At 45.0% G+C, this 19,824-nt stretch overlaps 1 protein-coding gene across 3 annotated transcripts in view; it reads left to right on the forward strand.

Moving 5' to 3' along the window:
• The window catches only part of LOC148477668 (transmembrane protease serine 11G-like), an 80,403-nt gene that overhangs the window by 25,176 nt on the left and 35,403 nt on the right, over nt 1–19,824 (forward strand). For all 3 annotated transcript variants that reach the window (XM_088456404.1, XM_088456401.1, XM_088456402.1), the window contains exons 4-5: nt 1,779–1,915; nt 2,135–2,202. In XM_088456404.1, coding sequence (XP_088312530.1) covers nt 1,779–1,915; nt 2,135–2,202 — 205 coding nt within the window. The remainder of the gene's footprint in view (nt 1–1,778; nt 1,916–2,134; nt 2,203–19,824) is intronic.

The raw sequence follows: 19,824 nt of genomic DNA on the forward strand, positions 1-19,824 counted from the left end.
GTATGAAACAACCAAATAAAAACATTATACATTAATTTGCAATTCACTATGAAATAAATAAATACAATCTTGAAAGAAATTTAAAAATTTTAGTTTTCCATTATTTTCCCTTTAATATACATTCTCCTTCAAAATCTTTCTGCATTCTCCTGTTTTTTACGTTCACTTCCATTAGTATCAGATAACTTTGGTGACATGACTTTCTGGATGTACCAAGCCCATCACATGATCACACGTTGCTCAGGAGACCATGGCCCTCATTCAGAGGCGGTCGGAGGATGCAAGCGGTCACTCAGAAACTGTGCGGCCGCTTGCATCCTCACCGGCCGCCTCTGTTTTGGTCGTTAGGCTGTGGGTTAACACCCACAGCTCTAACGACCGCTAGGTTGATGGTCGCGATGGTCATTGACCATCGTGACCATCGGGGCTTACGACGAGACCCTAGGGTAGGGTCTCACTTGTCGTAAGCCCCGGAGAGCTTCTGGCTCTGTCAGAGCCAGAAGCTCTCCACTGACATCACTAGTGATGTCAGTGGGGCCTCCCCCAAACGGCAGGCGTTCACATGGGAATGCCTCCGATTGGGCTGCCACCCCCTCGGCCCGCCTTCCAAACGGGGCGAGCTGTCAATCAACATCGACAGCTCGCCCTCTTTGGAAAGAGACCCGCTATGACTGGCGCTGTCGGTAGTAGCGGGTCTCACGCATGCGCACGAAGGAGCCGGCTCCCTCGTGCGCTTGTGCACTAGACAAACATCGAGGCGGCCGTGCGGTCGTAGACCGTACGGCCGCCTCTGAATAAAGCCTGTCCTGTGATATTGTGGTGCATCTTCAGTTAATGAAATGTATCTGAGACAGCACCAGCTTCAGACTGCAAATCTATAGAATGTGCGGACAGAGCAACAGTAAATATTAATCTATTTAAGGGTGGTTATAGAGCAGACTACAGGTTTGCCCTGTGCAGGGTCCACTTCAATATCATTGTTAATAATCACAGTAACTGTCAATTTTTGGTACCATCCATGGTGACGCTTTTGCATCATTATGGCATCCCTCTGGGATCTGGAAGGGTTTCTTGCCGTCCTGCCAGTCGGAAAGAACTCCCAGGGAATCTAGAGTATCCCAGTGAGTAGACAAGTATATTTAAATGCTCTATAAACCCTGTATGCATCAGGCTGCACTTTTGGTTCCTCAAGCACTTAAAGTCAGTACTATGACAATGGAATCCTGCTAGTCAGGTGGGGGTGGCTACTGCTGTGCTGACTGGTAGAAGTGCAGAAACCCCTGCTGGCTCTATACCACCTTACAATGTGCTCTCTTACTGCTTATAATCTGGTCACAAGAAATTCACAGGGATTGCTTCTTCTTCATTCATTTAATGTCACAGTGAGTATTGTTGGCTTCAGGGCCGTAACTAGGGTAGTGCAACCTGTGCCATGGCACAGGGCACAGCAGGGCAGGGGGCGCTGTTTGGGCCTGTCAATTTTCCTGTTTATTATCATTCTCACTTGTAGCTTCCTCTTTTATCCCCAGCATCTCCTGGCCCACTATATCTCTCCCCTGGCCCTTCCCCATGAGGCCATGGCCCTTTTCAGGTTCACTATCTTATGTCTCTATTTTAAAAATGGGGGGGGGGGGCGGGGCGCCAATGTTCTCTCTGGCACAGGGCACCAAAAAGTCTAGTTACGGCTCTGGTTGGCTTACATAGATGGCTACATTTATCTTAAATGATAAGTGCTTACAATTGATTTGAATTATTCTTTTTTTTTTTTCTGTCTGCAGTAAAAAGTGGTTCATCACGGAGTGCCTCTCATTACTTTATAGGATCATTCCGAATAACTAACTTAATCTACAGTGATGGTTACAGAATAAGCAATAGTGCTGAATATAGAGCACTGGCGGCTCAAACTGAAACAATCGTAAGTATACATTTATATATACAACTGTATATTATTACACTGCCTTCTTAATTTGCCCTGTATGAACAATAAGAGTCCCAGGAAATGGACCTCATCTCTCTAGCAGTGCTCAATTGCTGAATGTGCCATATGGGTGACACTTTGCTTTGCTCTTTGATTATCATGTGTTTTGGTAATGTTTAAAATGTACTCATTTATTATACCTTTTTATATTACCAGGTTAAAGCAACATTTGCAAACTCAGTGCTCCAGCGCTACTATGATATGTCCAAAGTGATCAGCTTTAGGTAAGTCAAACTTTTGTAGATAAAGTGAATCGATGCTTAAACATACTATACATTATAGTTGGTTGATGATTTGGGGAGTCGTACAGACCACTTGGAGTGGACGAGATAGTCAGCTCCCCAATTAACTTTATTACTCTTCATGAGGCAATGCAGGCTGAAATTGTTGCATTAAGGGACAAGGTCAGTGATTTGGAAGATCTTGCAGAAACAACCTTAAAATACAGGACATAATTCCTGGTACCAAAGAGTAATGTGTTCATAAAGGGCTCTGTTAAACTTAACAGCTGACTACCTAAAAAGAGGAATGCCAATCCTCTCAGGGTATAACACAAAAACAGACAGGTAGGTGGCACTATAAAAAGTAAAAACAAAATCATTTTAAATGTAAAACATTTAATAGAATCGTATAATACACAAAATAATAACTACTGGGAGTGGGACAATGGAACCACAAAAAAAATAAAATAAATTATAATAATGTATATAAGCAGTACTAATAGATACATACAAATACAAAATATATGTATAGGTTAAAATAACCGCACTGCAGATATTCAGTCTGGCTGATATATAGCATGTGGTTATAGACAAAATATTATGAATACTGGAGATATGATCATCACTAATAGGTGTCTTGCAGCTCTGGGTAATCACGCAACCAGAGTTTATTTATCACAGAGGGAGTTTCCAATCATTAGTATGATGGAGCTCACGTCATTATATTAGGCGCTTTAGGGGGGTCGCACAGTCTGGTGTTTTCAATGCCAGCAGTGTAAGAGCCGCTAAGATGGAAAGAGACACTGGCCGTACCAGTAGATTAGTCCTCACCGGCAATAACTTTGTGGCTAAATCCTAATTTCAGCTGAAGCATCTAAATTGCTGCTGATTCTCACAGGTAATTGGGGGACCCCACAATCCAATACTCCTAGTGCCAGACAAGGTGACAGATGGCTCTGCTGGTAGCAAGGTTGTGCATTCTAATTCCAGTCGTAGCGTAGCTATCGCTGATAGGCCACACAAGTGCTCCAAGACCAGCATGTGGAACAGTAATATCACTTCAGGCATCCTTGAATCTGTTCCCTTCGCTGGGCTTAAGGATGTTGCATGAGAGCTTTTTCAGAATCTACTGCTGACCACTTATGCCTTTGACTTGCTTATTGACCATACACATTGTGTACTGAAGGCTAAGTATGCACTGGAAGGGGTCCCCAGAGACACACTTATTTGGATGCATTACTTCCATTTAAAGGAGTCAATCCTTTGAGCCTCTCGACCATCATTGGCCTAAGAAACAGCATTATGCGGCTTTTAGAACTTCGGTGACTTATCTCCAGCCACTTTAGCTAGACGTTGCTTCTTCCACCAGTTCACTTGAGTATTACAGAAGGCGAGCATTCCCTACCAGTGGGGATTTCCTACCAAGCTGATTGTCTCTCGCAACAGGTCTACTGCTGTTTTTACTAACCCAGATGATGGTGTCAAGTTGCTCATTTCTTGGAACTTACTCGGTGACTTGCCACCAGTTAGTCCCTGCCCTGTGCTTCAGCAGGATTAGCCACAGTGTGGCCAGCCGGATGACACTGCTTTAATTTGCTGTCTTTCACTTGGTATATTTGTGTCCACTAAAGTTTTTTTGCTTGCCAGATTCTAGACTGTTAGGTCATTTAACTGCTTGATATAGACTTGCCTGGTGTTGGGGGTGCTACCGCCCATGATGTCCAGGTGGTGTCCCAATCCAGGTGTGCTGTTTTATGCTTCCTTTATAGTTCTCAGTATGTGGACTTTCACTTCTTGTTTTCCATTTCTTTTTCACTGCTATGGTTGTGATTCATAATACATTTATTAATACTTATATCACTGTTTGAGTTGCTGTGTTTGGCAATCGCCACTTTAGGGCATTTGTTAAACGTATAGTGTAATGTTATGTTTTTGGGCATCGCACTAGTAGACTGCTTGTGTGGAAGGGGGGGGGGAGGGGAAAATGTTTTCAATAATATTGGCACTAAAGGATCTGACCCTGTAGATATAGCAACTGTTTTCACTGAATATTATTCCCATTTATATAATCTTCGCAATGACCCAAAGCATGACCCATCCCACAGGTGTGGGTATAATAATTTTTTTAGATGGCCCTTCAAATCTCTTCTGCTATTAGACAAGGTCTTAATTTGGCCTTAATGGTGGGTCAAGCTATTGATTCCCAACCTATACACAAGGCACCAGGTCCGGATGGGTACATGACTAACTTTTATAAAGTTTTTAAAACAGTATTAATCCCATACACCAAGACAATCAAAAGATTTATTAGGGCGCTAGTCTATCTGGTGACAATGTTACTAGTTAGATTGCAGCCTTCTAAAGGGTATTGCTCCGTTTTAATAATACAAATAAACTTCAAGGAAAAGATGAATGCGCTATTTAAATAGTACGATTAAAAAATTCAATTTATTAAAATAAATAAAAATAAATAACATACATTATTATAGCATGCTTATAATTTGTTGCAAAAAAAGAGAAAAGGCCTTTGTTTGGTAAAAAAAATAGTCACTTTGTAACCATGGGCTTGTAATCCTTTTATCCAACTATTGATTTTATATTCTAGTTTTGTGAACAAAATCATATGTAGAAGTTTTAATCACCTGTACTAGGAATATTGAGTATAAAATTGAATATGTATTCTTTGGCATCACAAGGGGGGCTCGGGGGCTGCGGCCCGCACCCGGGTGTCACCCAACGATGGGTGACACCAAGTTGCAGACTCCCCTTCAGTGACAGGAGCCGAGTGCTGCACTGTAGCATAAAGTGCAGCACTCTGCTCCTGACATTGTAAGAGAGCCGGGACTGCAACAAGGCACCTCCTGCACCCCCCCTCCAGCAGCAAGAACGGGACCACCGGGGTTCGGGCTGCGAGGCCACGCCCCATCCCACGAGGCCATGCCTCTTTTCGGCGGCGCACGTGGAGCCGCACGCACAGCGTCCCTCCCCGCACCAGGTGACACCGCGGGGAGGGACGCCACTGTATGTATTATATATAGGAAGCATTGAGCTAAAGATTTATATATATATATATATATATATATATATATATATATATATATGTTGTAAGATCCAGGTACCAGCATTGTGGATATATAATATGAATTATTACTCTTATATATGAAATGTATGTTATTTATTTTTGTTTATTTTAATAAATTGAATTTTTTAATCTTACTATTTAAATAGCGCATTCATCTTTTCCTTGAAGTTTATTTGTATTTAATCCCAGTTTTGGTTGAGCTGAACACAGATGTTAAGTTGTACACCAAACTGGTTGTCAATAGACTCGGACCCCTTCTTCCCTCACTCGATAAGCAGTATCAAGGGTGTTTTGTTATGGGCTGTTAGGCCCCTGATAACAAGCGTCGGGTATTTAATCTCTTGGAGTAATGAGAGGCTCATGGGGAACAGGTTTCGCTGCTCTCGCTGGACACCAAAAAGATGTTTGCGAGAATTCATTGGGGCTATCTGACGGATGTTTTGTGGCAGTTTGGAATTCGGGGGTGGTTCCTGGATTCTTTATTAGCTCTATATACTAAATATTCAGCGTGAATATTTTCTAAAGGCTTTCTCACCTTTTGGGTTTTTTTTATATTTTCATTGGGACATGCTAAGGCTGCCCGCTTTCCCCCCTGATTTTCGAGTTGGTGATAGAGCCCCTGGCTGAAAAAATCAGGAGGGTGACCTCTCTTGTGAGACCCAAACTCTGTGCCGTGCAACATAATATCTGTCAGTTTGCAGTAGGGGTGTGCACCGGCCACTTTTCGTGTTTTGTGTTTTGGTTTTGGATCTGGATCTTTCTTCGTGTTTTGGATCTGGATTGGTTTTGCCAAAACCACCCTTGCGTGTTTTGGGTTCTGGGTTTTGTGTTTTGGATCTGTATTTTTTTGAAAAAAAGCATAAAAACAGCTAAAATCACAGAATTTGTAGGTTTTTCTGCTCCTATGCTATTATTAACCTCAATAACCTTAATTTCCACTCATTTCCAGTCTATTCTGAATACCTCACACCTCACAATAGTGTTTTTATGTCCAAAAGGTTGCACCGAGGTAGCTGGATGACTATGCTAAGCGACACAAGTGGGCGGCACAAACACGTGACCCATCTAGGCGTGAAACTGCAGTGGCAGACAGGATGGCATTGAAAAACTAGGCCCCAAACTGTACATAATGCAAAGAAAAAAAAGAGGTGCAAGATGGAATTGTCCTTGGGCCCTCCCACCCACCCTTATGTTGTATAAACAGGACATGCACACTTTAACAAACCAATCATTTCAACGCCAGGGTCTGCCACACAACTGTGGCTGAAATGATTGGTTCGTTTGGGCCCCCACAAAACAAGCTGGCAATTTATCTGTCCCTGCACAAACTGGCTCTACGGAGGCAAGATGTCATCCTCATCCTCCTCATCCACCGATTCCTCACCCTCTTCAGTGTGTACATCCTCATCCTCACAGAGTATTAATTCGTCCCTGCTGGAACCACAGGTCCCTCTGTACGTTCTGGAGGCTGGTCTCCCTGGAAGAGTTGATAATTCATTTTATGAACATCATCTTCTCCACATTTTGTGGAAGCAACCTCCTACGCCTTTCGCTGACAAGGTTCCCGGCTGCACTAAACACTCTTTCGGAGTACACACTGGAGGGGGGGCAACTCAGGTAAAATAGAGCCAGTTTGTACAGGGACCTCCAAATTGCTTCTTTTTCCTGCCAGTACAGGTACGGACTGTCTGACATGCCTACTTGGATGCTGTCACCGATGTAATCCTTTAACAGACAGACGCACGCTTGTCGCTGCTGCTTTGAGGATGCAAGTGCGGCTACAGCCCACACAATTCACAAAGACAGAAGAAAAAAGAACAATATTTTAATTGTTTGTGTAGCACACTTTGAGGGTGTCACCACCCTTTAACAGACAGACGCACGCTTGTCGCTGCTGCTTTAAGGATGCAGGTGCGGCTACAGCCCACACAATTCACAAAGACAGAAGAAAAAAGAACAATATTTTAATTGTTTGTGTAGCACACTTTGAGGGTGTCACCACCCTTTAACAGACAGACGCACGCTTGTCGCTGCTGCTTTGAGGATGCAGGTGGAATCTAGACGGGATTTGGAACCGAGGACACACTACCTCCATCAATTGTCTAAATCCCACTGCACTAATGTCGGATACCGGACGCACGTCTAACACCAACATAGCAGTCAAGGCCTCAGTTATACGTTTTGCTTCAGGATGACTGCTGTCGTACTTCATCCTCATCGCTAGGGACTGTTGGAGGGTCAATTGTTTAGTAAAAGTAGTGATGTTCCTACTTCCTCTCTGGGATGATGAACAACTCCCAGCAGCAGCAACAGCACTAGGAGGAAGTGGTTCTTGATCTTTCCCTATTTTATTTTTATCGGAGAAAGTTTGGTCCTCCATTTATGTTATATTGATATATATACGTGCGGCTAAAGCGCACACAAACACAGAAAATATTATTTTATTTTTGCTGGAGAGTAGTGCACTTTGTGGGTTACACCACCCTTTAAGAAATGAGCCAGCCGGCTCTTTACTTATGGGACACAGGCGCACGCTTGGCGCTGCTCCTTTGTTGATGCACGTGCAGCCACAGTGCACACAATTCACAAACACAGAAAATAATTTTTTTTTTGGTTTGGACTGGAGTGTACTTTCGGGGGTTACAGCACCCTTAACGGTCAAGCCAGCCGGCCCTTTACTTATGACACAGGTGCACGCTTGGCACTACTTTGTTGATGCACGTGCGGCTACTGCGCACACAATTCACAAACACAGAAAATAATTTTTTTTTTGGTTTGGACTGGAGTGTACTTTCGGGGGTTACAGCACCCTTAACGGTCAAGCCAGCCGGCCCTTTACTTATGACACAGGCGCACGCTTGGCACTACTTTGTTGATGCACGTGCGGCTACTGCGCACACAATTCACAAACACAGAAAATAATTTTTTTTTTGGTTTGGACTGGAGTGTACTTTCGGGGGTTACAGCACCCTTAACGGTCAAGCCAGCCGGCCCTTTACTTATGACACAGGCGCACGCTTGGCACTACTTTGTTGATGCACGTGCGGCTACTGCGCACACAATTCACAAACACAGAAAATAATTTTTTTTTTGGTTTGGACTGGAGTGTACTTTCGGGGGTTACAGCACCCTTAACGGTCAAGCCAGCCGGCCCTTTACTTATGACACAGGCGCACGCTTGGCACTACTTTGTTGATGCACGTGCGGCTACTGCGCACACAATTCACAAACACAGAAAATATATTATTTTTTTAGCACTTGGGGGGAGCACCCCTGATGGACAGAGCACCCCCTGGACAACACTGCAGCACTCCTTTAGGACTGGGACACTGCACAGGACTTTGGAGTGGACACAGCCCCTATGGAGAACTGACTGCACAACACAGTCCAGCCAGCCCCTATGGACTTTGAAGTAGTGGACACAGCCCCTATTAACAACAGCAGCACAGCACAACACAGCCAGCCCCTATGGACTTTGAAGTAGTGGACAACAGCAGCACTACACTACACTACACTACACAGCCCTAACTCCCACCCTCCCTCTTCACTGTCCACAGCCGAGTGAGAAAATGGCGCCGACGTGGGTACCTTATATAGGATCCAAAACCCGAGAGACTCGGAAGGCGGGATGATGACGTTTTGCCTCGATTTCAGATCCGAGTCAGGCGGGAAAAGTCGAGCCTGATTCGGATCGGACTCGGATCGGGGGGGTTCGGATTTCAGAAATCCGAACCCGCTCACCCCTAGTTTGCAGGTGATATTTTGTTATGCCTCTCCACTCTTGAGACCTCACTCCCTTCCTACACTGTGGGCCTGATTCAGAGCCGGACGCTATTTGCGCTCGCTCGTTCAGAAAAAGGGGCCGGCTATTTAAATTGTGCGCTCACGAGTGAACGAAACATGCGCTCACTATCCTACGTCATCTCCGCTATTTATTTGATTAATCGAGTACATCGAAAGGCGTCTGAACTGCTCGCAGTGCTTGTGGTAGGATTTTCCTACCGCAATCATGCGAACAGTTCAGGCTAAGAGATAACCAAGTGACGTGGTCGATCACGCTGCTTTGTTAATTATGCACACCCTTAAAACGCCCGTTTTGACCGTTTGGCACGCCTGCGTTCGGATCGCCACTCCCCGTTTTCAAGCACCTTCCCCTGTTACCACCCACAAACGCCTCATCCTGTCACTCAAATTAGCAGGCACTCGCTATTTTGCGAGCGCTCGATTTCCGATGGCACTGACTGGTTGGAGCATGCGCATTACGACCCATACGCATGCGCACATGTGCGAACATCGCTCGGAGCGAACGAGTGGCCGCTTGCGAGCGGCTCTGAATCAGGCCCTGTGTGTTGAAGTGTTATTCCCGGGTGTCTTTGTACAGCTTTAATACTTCTAAGACGAATGCGCCTCCATGCCATGTTCCTCCTGTGAAGTAGTTATAATTATGCTTGGCAATCTAGTAGCCTTAGCTACCTGGTCGGACAAATTTCCTGCACGAGAGAGGGAGGTTATAGCTTGCAATTATCATCCTATTCTTAGAAAGATAGAAAAATTGTCATCAGTCTGGATGTTCCACAAGGTCACATACAATACCTAGCCTACTCCCTGGTTATCTCATCAATAAATTTTACTTTGTCATCTCCTAATTATGTTTGGAAACTAGGGAAGCTCAGATTGGCTTGGAGATTATGTCCCCAACCAAGGCAGGGGCGTGGAGGACTGGCATTCCCTGACTTGGAGAAATATCAGTCTGCATGTCTGTAAAGCCAAGCTAGGGATTGGTTTGTGTTACTGTTGTGTTTCCTGATTAGTGTGACTTACATTTAATGTATCTTTGGGTATATTGTGCATAGAAAGCTTATGTTAATTGCAATTTAATTATACACTAGACTACCTTATTTCTCTATAACAGCGTGTGTACTTAGTTTTGACATAGTCATTGAATGCTTGTTTCGTCTTTTTGATTAATAATGCCTGAAGTTTACTCCTACTGTATGTTTACTGAGTTGTTTATACATTCTACTTGACTATAAATATGTGCACTTATTCTAATTGTTGTATTTGTGGTGAGAATGAGCTAATCTCTTCACTATGTTTTAATGTGTATAGCCTATTTAATTATTTACGTTGTAATCACTGAATTGCTTCTCAGATTGTGGGCAGGTGGAATTATTCAACCACTCTAGCTACAGTAGTAATTCCAGAGGACTGGAAATGAGCAAATGTAGTCCCACTGCACAAAAGTGGAAGCACGGAAAAGGCAAGTAACTACCGACCAGCGAGTCTTACATCAGTAGTAGGGAAAGTAATGGAATCACCATTAAAATAAAGACTTATGGAACATTTCAAATCCAACAATTTACAGGATCCCAAACAGCATGGGTTTACTAGGGGGAGATCATGCCTAACAAATCTTATTGACTTTTTTGATGGGTTACCAAAGTAACAGATCAAGGGGGATGGGCATAGAAGTAGCTTATCTATCCTTTAGTAAGGCTTTTGTCACGGTCCCGCATCGCAGATTGAAAAATAAACTTGAAAACTTGGGACTGGATTCTAAGATGGTTAAATGGATAAGAACTTGGTTGCAGAATAGGAAACAGAGTTGTAGTAAATGGAGTGCAGTCTCAGGAAGGAATTGTGACAAGTGGTGTACCCCAAGGTTCTGTACTTGGACCAATGCTTTTTGATATCTTTGTTGGTGACATTGCAAATGGTGTTAAAGGGAAAGTATGCCTTTTTGCAGATGACACAAAAATATACAACAGGGTAGATACACCTGGAGGGGTAAGACAAATGATGGAGGTTCTAGATAGACAAGAGGCATGGTCAAGAACATGGCAACTGCAGTTTAATGTTAAAAAATGCAAAATCATGCGCTTGGGTCTCAAGAACCCAAAAGCTAAATATAGAATTAAGGGTGCTCTAATGGAAACTACAGAGGAGAAAAGGGATCTAGGAGTCACTATTTCAGGTGACTTAAAGGCAGGTCAGCATTGTAACAAAGCAATGAGAAAGGCAAGTCAGATGCTTGGTTGCATAGGGAACGGAATCAGTAGCAGGAAGAAAGAAATGATAATACCACTGTATAGGTCATTGGTATGGCCTCATCTAGAATACTGTGTTCAGTAGGCCACATCTCCAGAAGGATATAAATAAATTACAGACTGTACAAAGAAGGGCAACAAAAATGTTGCATAGCCTACAGCACAGAACTTACCAGGAAAGACTAAAATATCTTAGTATGTATAGTTTGGAGCAGAGAAGGGAAAGTGGGTACATGATAGAAACTTTTAAATATATCATGGTGCCGGAGGAAGACATTCTTGAAAAGAACACGAGGACATGCACTGAGCCTGGAGGGAGGTAGATTAAAAGTAAATTTGAGGAAAAATGACTCCACGGAAAGGGTAGTGGATTAGTGAAATAGCCTCCCATCAGAGGTGGTAGAGGCTAAGACAGTACATGCTTGAGATAAGCATAAGAATACCCTTACAAAGAACTGAGGATCACATAGGGTTGAGGTTACCAAAAGGTAAAAAAAGGGCAGACTAGGTGGGCCAAGTGGTTCTGATCTGCCGTCAAATTCAATGTTTCTATGAGTTCTGGATTTAAATGGATATAGAAATAATCTTGAACTTGATAAATGACAGTGGGCCTGATTCTGAGTCGCATGCATAGTGGGCGCTGCATCCAGATATAGGACCATATTCTAATGTGGCCACCCGCACGGCTTCATGCACATCTCTCAGGGTGTTTCTGTATGCAGCCACAACCATCACCATTAGTATCAGCACTTAGATCTACCCTATGCTGGGTGCAGGAGATCCATCTGATACAGACGTCCCATGACACTGCCACCACATGGTGCTCTTACGTACGTCTGCAAGGTAGCTGCCAAGTTGGCACCTAGAAACACATGTGAAGTTTGCAAATAATCACTAGATGCATCCGCATTTTGACACATATGATACAGAATCAGGCCCAGTATCCCTAAAGAGGGGTATTTTTAAAGAGTCTTTACAATCTCCAAGATTGGCATCTATTTGGTACATTCAGCGGGATGCAGTGAATAAGCTGGCGGTCGAAATGCTGACCGCCGGCTTCACGACTGTCAAATCCCGATGCCTGTTATTATACCTATGCCGGGACCCCAACGCCCGGCATACCGAACGAAGGTAAGCCGGGCGCCAAGTGCGGAAAGCCGCGGGGAGGAGGGTTAGGTTAGGGGGTCCTGGGGGGGACTTAAGGTTAGGCACCCCCATGGGAGGGTTAGGGTTAGGCCAGGGGAAGGGGGGGTTAGGGTTAGGCACCCCCCCCGGGAGACTTAGGTTTAGGCTGCAGGGACAGGGGGTTAGGTTTAGGCACTAGGGGGGGAGGTTAGGGTTAGGCATCCCTAAGGGAGGGTTAGGGTTAGGGGGGGGAAAGGGTTAGCGATGGGAAAGAAAACTAACTTTGTCGGGATCTTCATCTTCTAAGTTCCGGCGTCGGTATTAGGTCCGCCGGGCTCACGTCCGGCGGTATTGAATACCGATTACCATTCATCAATAGTAGAGTGATCTGACCATAGTTTTGAATAGATGGTCGCCTAAAATAATTTTGAATTCCAACACTACAGCCCATTATAATATCTATTCTGGAGAATGAGCCGTAAGGGTGGAAGAAAGAAGTATAAAGTCTAGATGAAAGATGTCCGTGCATCAAACTGACCAGCCTCATGTGGTTGTTAAAGGGTTTAGGATCAACACTCATAGGGCCAGAATCAGAGATGCATGCTATAGTGGCTGCGACTGCGTCTTTTGCTGCAGCGTGACAGTGTCTTTATGCTAATGCCGCTGATGATGGGATTCATACAGAGACGCCCACTGACTGCGGCCGCCGTAATCAGTGCAACTGCGGCAAAAAATGCAGTCACTGACCGCGACACGCCCGTGACACATCTGCGTCTGGCTGGTCACCCATTTTGTTACACCCAAAAACGGCCACCAAAATTGCCTCTCTGTGGGGTAAGTTTACTAAGAATCGTGTCTGGTTGAAATTGCAATCATGGGTGTGTTTGGCCTTTTTTTTTTTGAAACTCTGAAATTTACTAAAGGGAACCATGATTCTATCTGCAAAACACGGGTGAAAACACAACTAGAAATAAATACACCGTCTGCCAAACTCGCAAGTACGTTAGACAGGAATACAACACCGGAATTTACCAAGAATCGTGATTGCAATTACGGGTGTAAATTTAGCAAACGCTGTCCTAAATAGAAGTTTTAAATAGATCCCTTCCTGAGCAGTGTGTTTATTAGAAACATACACAGATTAGTGTGATCCATGTATGTTCCTTGTAATAAAGTAAAGAAAGGGTTAAAACAACCTCCCTCCTGAGCATAACCAGCCCGAGGCTCTCTGAACTGGCCTTGGTTCACATAATACAGGGGACAAAAAACGTAGGCATCCCCCGTATTTCATTAATCAGCACCAGGGTCTTTGCCCCGATGCTGGTAGTAAAAATACAGGGAAAAAAGGCATGTGGTTACCTCGTATCTTTACTACCAGCATCGGGCTCCACTAGCCAGGGTATAATGCCACAGCCAGGGGACCCATTCACCGGTTCCCATGGCCTAAGTATTAACAACTCAAACTAGTCAGCCTAGACCAGGGATCCCAGGGAAGGTCCCTGGCTATTAAAAAAAAAAAAAAAAAAAAAACACATTGTCCCAAGTCAGACCAGACTGAAAAGCTGTATGTGTTTACACATACAGTAGTAAGTGGTTGCTGATTGGCTGTGAGTGGCCTGGCTGTCAATCAACAGCCAGGCCACTGATTGGCCTGTCTGTTAGCCTTTCAATATCCATAATTAATTTCCGTATATGTATTTAATTGTGGAGATTTACATTAGGGATAGTGTGATCCTTGTTTGTTGTGGTGGGAAAAGTATTGCTTGACATCTGATGATGCCCCCTGTTTGCTATTCATTGTCACTTCTGCATTTTGGCCCACGATTAAATTCATTTAATGTGACATATGTGAAAATAAGGACTCTTGCTGTGATTCATAAGTTCTGGTAAAGGAATGGAACTTCACACTAGATTTTAGAAGAACGTTAACTTTTCCAAATGTCCTTATGTCTTAAAGACACCTTTAGTGAAGGACTGGGGATACATTTCAGAGTGTGGAATGGGATTAGTATAGTTCTTCAAACTTCTTTATCCCAGAGGTCATTCGCAACTGGAAGGGTGAGGGTCAAACTTCAGGTTCCAGACTGGGCAATAGAGCAAAAGACTTTAGCTGAAAATACTCTGTATTTTTAGAGATGACCACTAGAGGTCAGACATCTACACTTGTAACTAATATACTTTTATACTACACTATCAGGGGTATTCAATATGGGAGCGATAACATCGTTTTTGCGTTATTGACGTCATTATCGCAGGTTTGACTTTTACACCGTATTCAATTTCAAAGACTTATCGCAGTTTTGAAAAGTCTTTGATAAAAAAACGGGGATAACTTTTCACCATTGAATAGGTGTCGAAAAAAAGTGCAGAATTGGGGTTTAGGGGTGCAGACTTAAAAAAAATAGCCTGCACCCCTGGGAATGACATTTAAAAATGAACTGTCAAAAAAAGTTAAAAAAAAAATAGGGACACCCCAAAAAATTTATTTAAAAATTGGGGTGAAAAAAAAAAATGGGAAAAAATTGTTTAACAATAGGGAAATAGGTTCAGGGCTATTCTGCAAGTATGCGGCAGATGTTTTCTAGAATAGAATTATAGCGGCAGGTGCACAAATTCAGAATTTTTAAAAACTTACTTTAGGACATCAAAATATGCTAGTACCCATTTTCATGTACCCCAAATTTGATGGGACCACTTAAAAAAACGAAAAAAATAACCTAAGTGGTGCTCTTCTGCATCACTTCTTCAATGTCGGAAAAAAAACACCTGCTGCGGCTATTTAAATCCCCGACTTTCAATTAAAGGCTAAAACGGGGGTACCCATAGTGTTCCCCCATGTTTTTACAACTTTAGGGGGTCTTACAATTTTTTTTAAGGAAAAATTCGTCACTTTACGCAAATCCAACTTCGGAGTTTCCCGTTTTCGTTAATTTTATATTGAATACGGGTATAAGTGGGAGCGCGCCCGATACTTTAACGCAGGTAAAAACTCCGATATGAAACGTTAACTTCGACAGTGAAGTTAACGTTTCATATTGAATACCCCTGTAAGTACTTAAGTTGAAAATTCTTGACAGTTTAGTTATTTCTTAAACATCCTAATCGTTTTAGCAGGTAAGTAGACATATGAGGAAGCCAGGTACATCCAGCAGTGTGCAGTTTGCAGCATTCTGTAAGTGCCCGCTGCGGCCGTTGCTGATTGGCTGCCGTTCCGTGAGCTATGAGTGGATCGTGGCCGGCTCCGTTTTTGAAACGCAGCCTATGCTCTTTCTCCTGTCTGCCATCGTGTATTGTGCACTGCTGCCACCTAGGCCCCCTCTCTCTCCGGGCCCGGGACTGGATTCCCGGCAGTCTCCCCCTGATGGCGGACATTCCAGGAAAGTAGGAAAGAATACCTTGCATTTTACATTCTTTGTGCCTGCTAACATGAAGCCTGGTCTTAATTTTAGTGGTTCAGTTTTACTCAGTTATGTTTCGATCTTAAAAATGGCATCTTATTGGCTAGATGGCTAGCCTTAAGATAAATCCAAACTTGCCCTACTTTGGTGAAAAGAACCATGTCAAAACCAAACCGCTCATTTCTACTTAATTGTGCCTGGATGGGGCTTACAGCAGCAAAGGGACCATAATGTCAACATCGACTAGGGTAGGTGGGTTAAATATGCTATGAAAAGCCTCAGAAAAATGTAATACTACTTGTTATAAATGTTTTTCTATGGGGCTGATTCAGAGTCCGTTTTGTGGACTGGTCATGCGATCTTTCACACTGCACATGGGTCTGAACCAAGCATACACAAATATAAGCTACGATGAGCAATTCATACGCATCTCAGTCTCTTCTCCACTTGGGTCTGAATGGGAGGGGGGGAGGGTTAGGTTTAGGCACCCCCTGGGGGACTCAGGGATAGGCGCCCTACCGCAAGGGTTAGGTTAGGCTAGAGGAAGGGGGGGTTAGGGTTAGGCAACACCGGGGGGAGGTTAGGGTTAGGCACCTCCCTGGGAGGATTACATTTAGGGTGCTGGGAGGGGAGGGGGGTTAGGCACCACGGGGGGGACTTAGGGTTAGGCACCAGCCCTGGAGTTTTAGGATTAGGCACCCCCAAGGGAGGGTTAGGGTTAGTGGGGGAAAGGGAAAGGTTAAATATACTTACCAGCCAGCGTCAGGATATTGATCTGTCGGGATTCCAGGGTATTTCTTACCCAACCCATGCAGAGTTGTGTTTGCAGAGATCCATCTGATTTTGGACAGATCTCATGCACTAAGCGTTGGTGCAAATGGGCACTGATAGTGATGATGGCCACTGTAAACAGATTAAAGGGGAGCAGTGCACCCGCATAGATGTGTGCAACTCTGAATAAGACCCTATGAGAACAGCCAGGCCACAAGCCTGGGCTGGTCCATTTTAAATGTATGTTCTTATATTTTAAAATAACTATCAATATAATTCTGCAGTAATGTACAATGGTGGCATAAAAAGGTACAGAAAGTATATTTGATAACCAACAGATTGAATGGGTGAGGATCCTTTGAGGTTTTATGATTTACAGATTTATTATGTTAGCTAAAATCGTATTAGCTTCAGTGACATCATTATTTTTTAATGTATAGAGGCCAATCTGATAAATACAATACAGTGATCTTGGCTGAGAGCACTGCAGAACATAACTTGGAAGTGTCCTTTACTGGTGCCAATATAATATTTGAGCCAACACTTAGGGCATACTTGCCTACTTTTGAAAAGTAGTTTGAAGGAGATCATTTACGGAAGTAGCAAATGACGCGCGGTGTTGGAGGGCGTGGCCAGCACCGCCCAAAAGGCATGTCTAGATCCATCTATTGGTGTATCTATTACCACACACACACACACACACACACACACACACACACACACACACACACACACACACACACTAATAGGACCCCCCCACAGACACACAGTAATAGGACCCCCCACACAGGGAAGCAATAGGGAAGCCGACTGCCTATATACCAGCAGCCGGCTTCCCGACTGTCTTATCCCGGCATGGGTGAAATGCCGGGCGTCTAGATGTAGACGCCCACATTTCCCCGACGCCGGGAGACCGGCGCCCGGCATCACGATTGTAGTGATGCCGGGCGCCGCGAGCTGACAGCCGCGGGGGGGGGAGGGTTAGGTTTAGGGCTCCCGGGGGGGACTTAGGGTTAGGCACCCCCCCCCGGGAGGGTTAGGCTAGGAGGAGGGAGGGTTAGGGTTAGGCACCCCCGGGGGGGGACTTAGGGTTAGGCACCCCCGGGGGGGGACTTAGGGTTAGGCACCCCCGGGGGGGGACTTAGGGTTAGGCACCCCCGGGGGGGGACTTAGGGTTAGGCACCCCCCCAGGGGACGTAGGGATAGGCCCCCCCCCGGGGGACTTAGGTTTAGGTAGCGGGGAAGGGGGTGGTTAGGGTTAGGCACTTAGAGGGGGGATTAGGGTTAGGCACCCCTAAAGAGGGTTAGGGTTAGGGGGGTTAGGTTAGTGGATACTTACCTATCCACAATCGGGATTTCCAGCGCTGTCGGGCTTCTGCTGTGTCGCACTCTGCTCCTGTCGGGCTGCCGCTCACGGGAATCGAACCGCCGGCCATGCGGCCGGCGGTATTTCATACCTATTCCCCCCCCCCACACCACACACACACAGTAATAGGACCCCCCCACACACACACACAGTAATAGGACCCCCCCACACACTCACATTAATGGTCCCCCCACTGACAAACACACACACAGTAATAGGACCCCCCCACACAGACTCACATTAATGGTCCCCCCACTGACACACACACACACACACACATTAATAGACCCCCACACCCACACACACACTCTCTCTCTCATCCCCTCACCTGTCCTCTCCTGCAGCACCACTGACATTCATGGTTCTTGCTCGAGCTACAGTGCGCTCTGATCAGTCACACAGCTCCTCAGTCAGTTCAGCGTAGGCTCCTCCCCCAGCTGTCTGTCCTCCGTTATGGCTGGGAAGTCTGGGCTGGTCAGGGAATGCTGGAGCATCAGTCTCTCCCAGCAATCAGTGTGTGGTCCATGTGACTGTCAGCTGTGCAGGGGGCTGACCTGGGAGGCATCTCCGGGCTTCATAGCAAACAGACTCCCTGCCCCTGCGTCTTGCTGTATGCAAGCCTGGGCCCCATCGCGGATGCGCAGGTAGGATTTCCAGCAGGGCAGTGGGGAAAGCGGGGGATTGCATATACATTGCGGGGTAGTGGGAGCTCCCATCTTAATTTGGGAGGTTCCCGCAGAAATCGGGAGGGTAGGCAAGCATGACTTAGGGCCTGATTCAGACCCGGACGTAAGCATCCGTTTGCTCATACGCTGTCGCTGTTTTGCTACCGCGCATGTGTCCGGTCCATTATGCTCATGTGCGGCCGTATCTTTGCGATCACTTTTCGATCGCTCGAATGGACTGCGATCAGGAAGTGACTTCTGAAATTTGATTGACAGAATGTGCCGTTTGTGGGTGGTAACAGCAGAAGGTGCTTGTAAACGGGGGGAGTGGTGGTGTGGACACAGGCGTGTCTGACCATCAAAACGGCATTTAATGGGCGTCCATAATTACAAAGACGCGTCATTGTACACATCACCTAGCTTGATTTTTGACTGAAGTACTCACAGAACTTGCGGGCGCCTAGGGCTACCTTAACAATTGCGAGGGCTTCCGATGGTTCTCAATGTTACCGATGGTCTTATACACTTCCTGGAGATGTGTTCTGCAAGAGTAGAGGGGGCGGTATTAAGCTAGTTTGCGATCGCTTCGTCGCTGCTCGCAAAGACAAAAAGGGCGTCTTTGAGCCTTGCATTGCGATCAGGGTTTTTACATGGCCGGCCCATTTTTGTATGTGAGCGCTTCTAGCGAGCGTGTCTGAATCAGGCCCTTAGTCCAACTTATTGCACGTAGAATACATAACAAGGGCTTCTACCACTGTAAAGTGTTTTTATTTTCATGTTTGATGCCATTTTTTACAGACATGTATGTTTTCGTTTTGTTTCTGAATCATAGTATGTTCTATTATACATTTCTCAAAAAAACCTGACTTTTCAGTTAATACACCAGTTAATGTCACAAGGATCGTGGCAAGTACATCATTGTGAAGCATTTTTTAATGCATACAGGGCCTGCAGCATACGCAATTGTGAGTGCAGCTGCGATTTCAAACGGAATGCAGCTGCAAAAATATGCAATTGCTAGCCAAACAACAGCCGGCATAGGGGCGACTACTGCTGCTTTCTCATATTCATCCAACCTCGCTCTTCTGCGTATACATCGGTACCATCGTCGCACACCGGTCCGTCAAGCAGCATTTACACCAGGTCTGACCAGACGCAGAAACTGCAAGAC

Source organism: Taudactylus pleione, unplaced genomic scaffold (genome assembly GCF_031769625.1).
Source record: "Taudactylus pleione unplaced genomic scaffold, aTauple2 ptg000703l, whole genome shotgun sequence".
In the NCBI taxonomy this organism is placed as follows: Eukaryota; Metazoa; Chordata; class Amphibia; order Anura; family Myobatrachidae; genus Taudactylus; species Taudactylus pleione.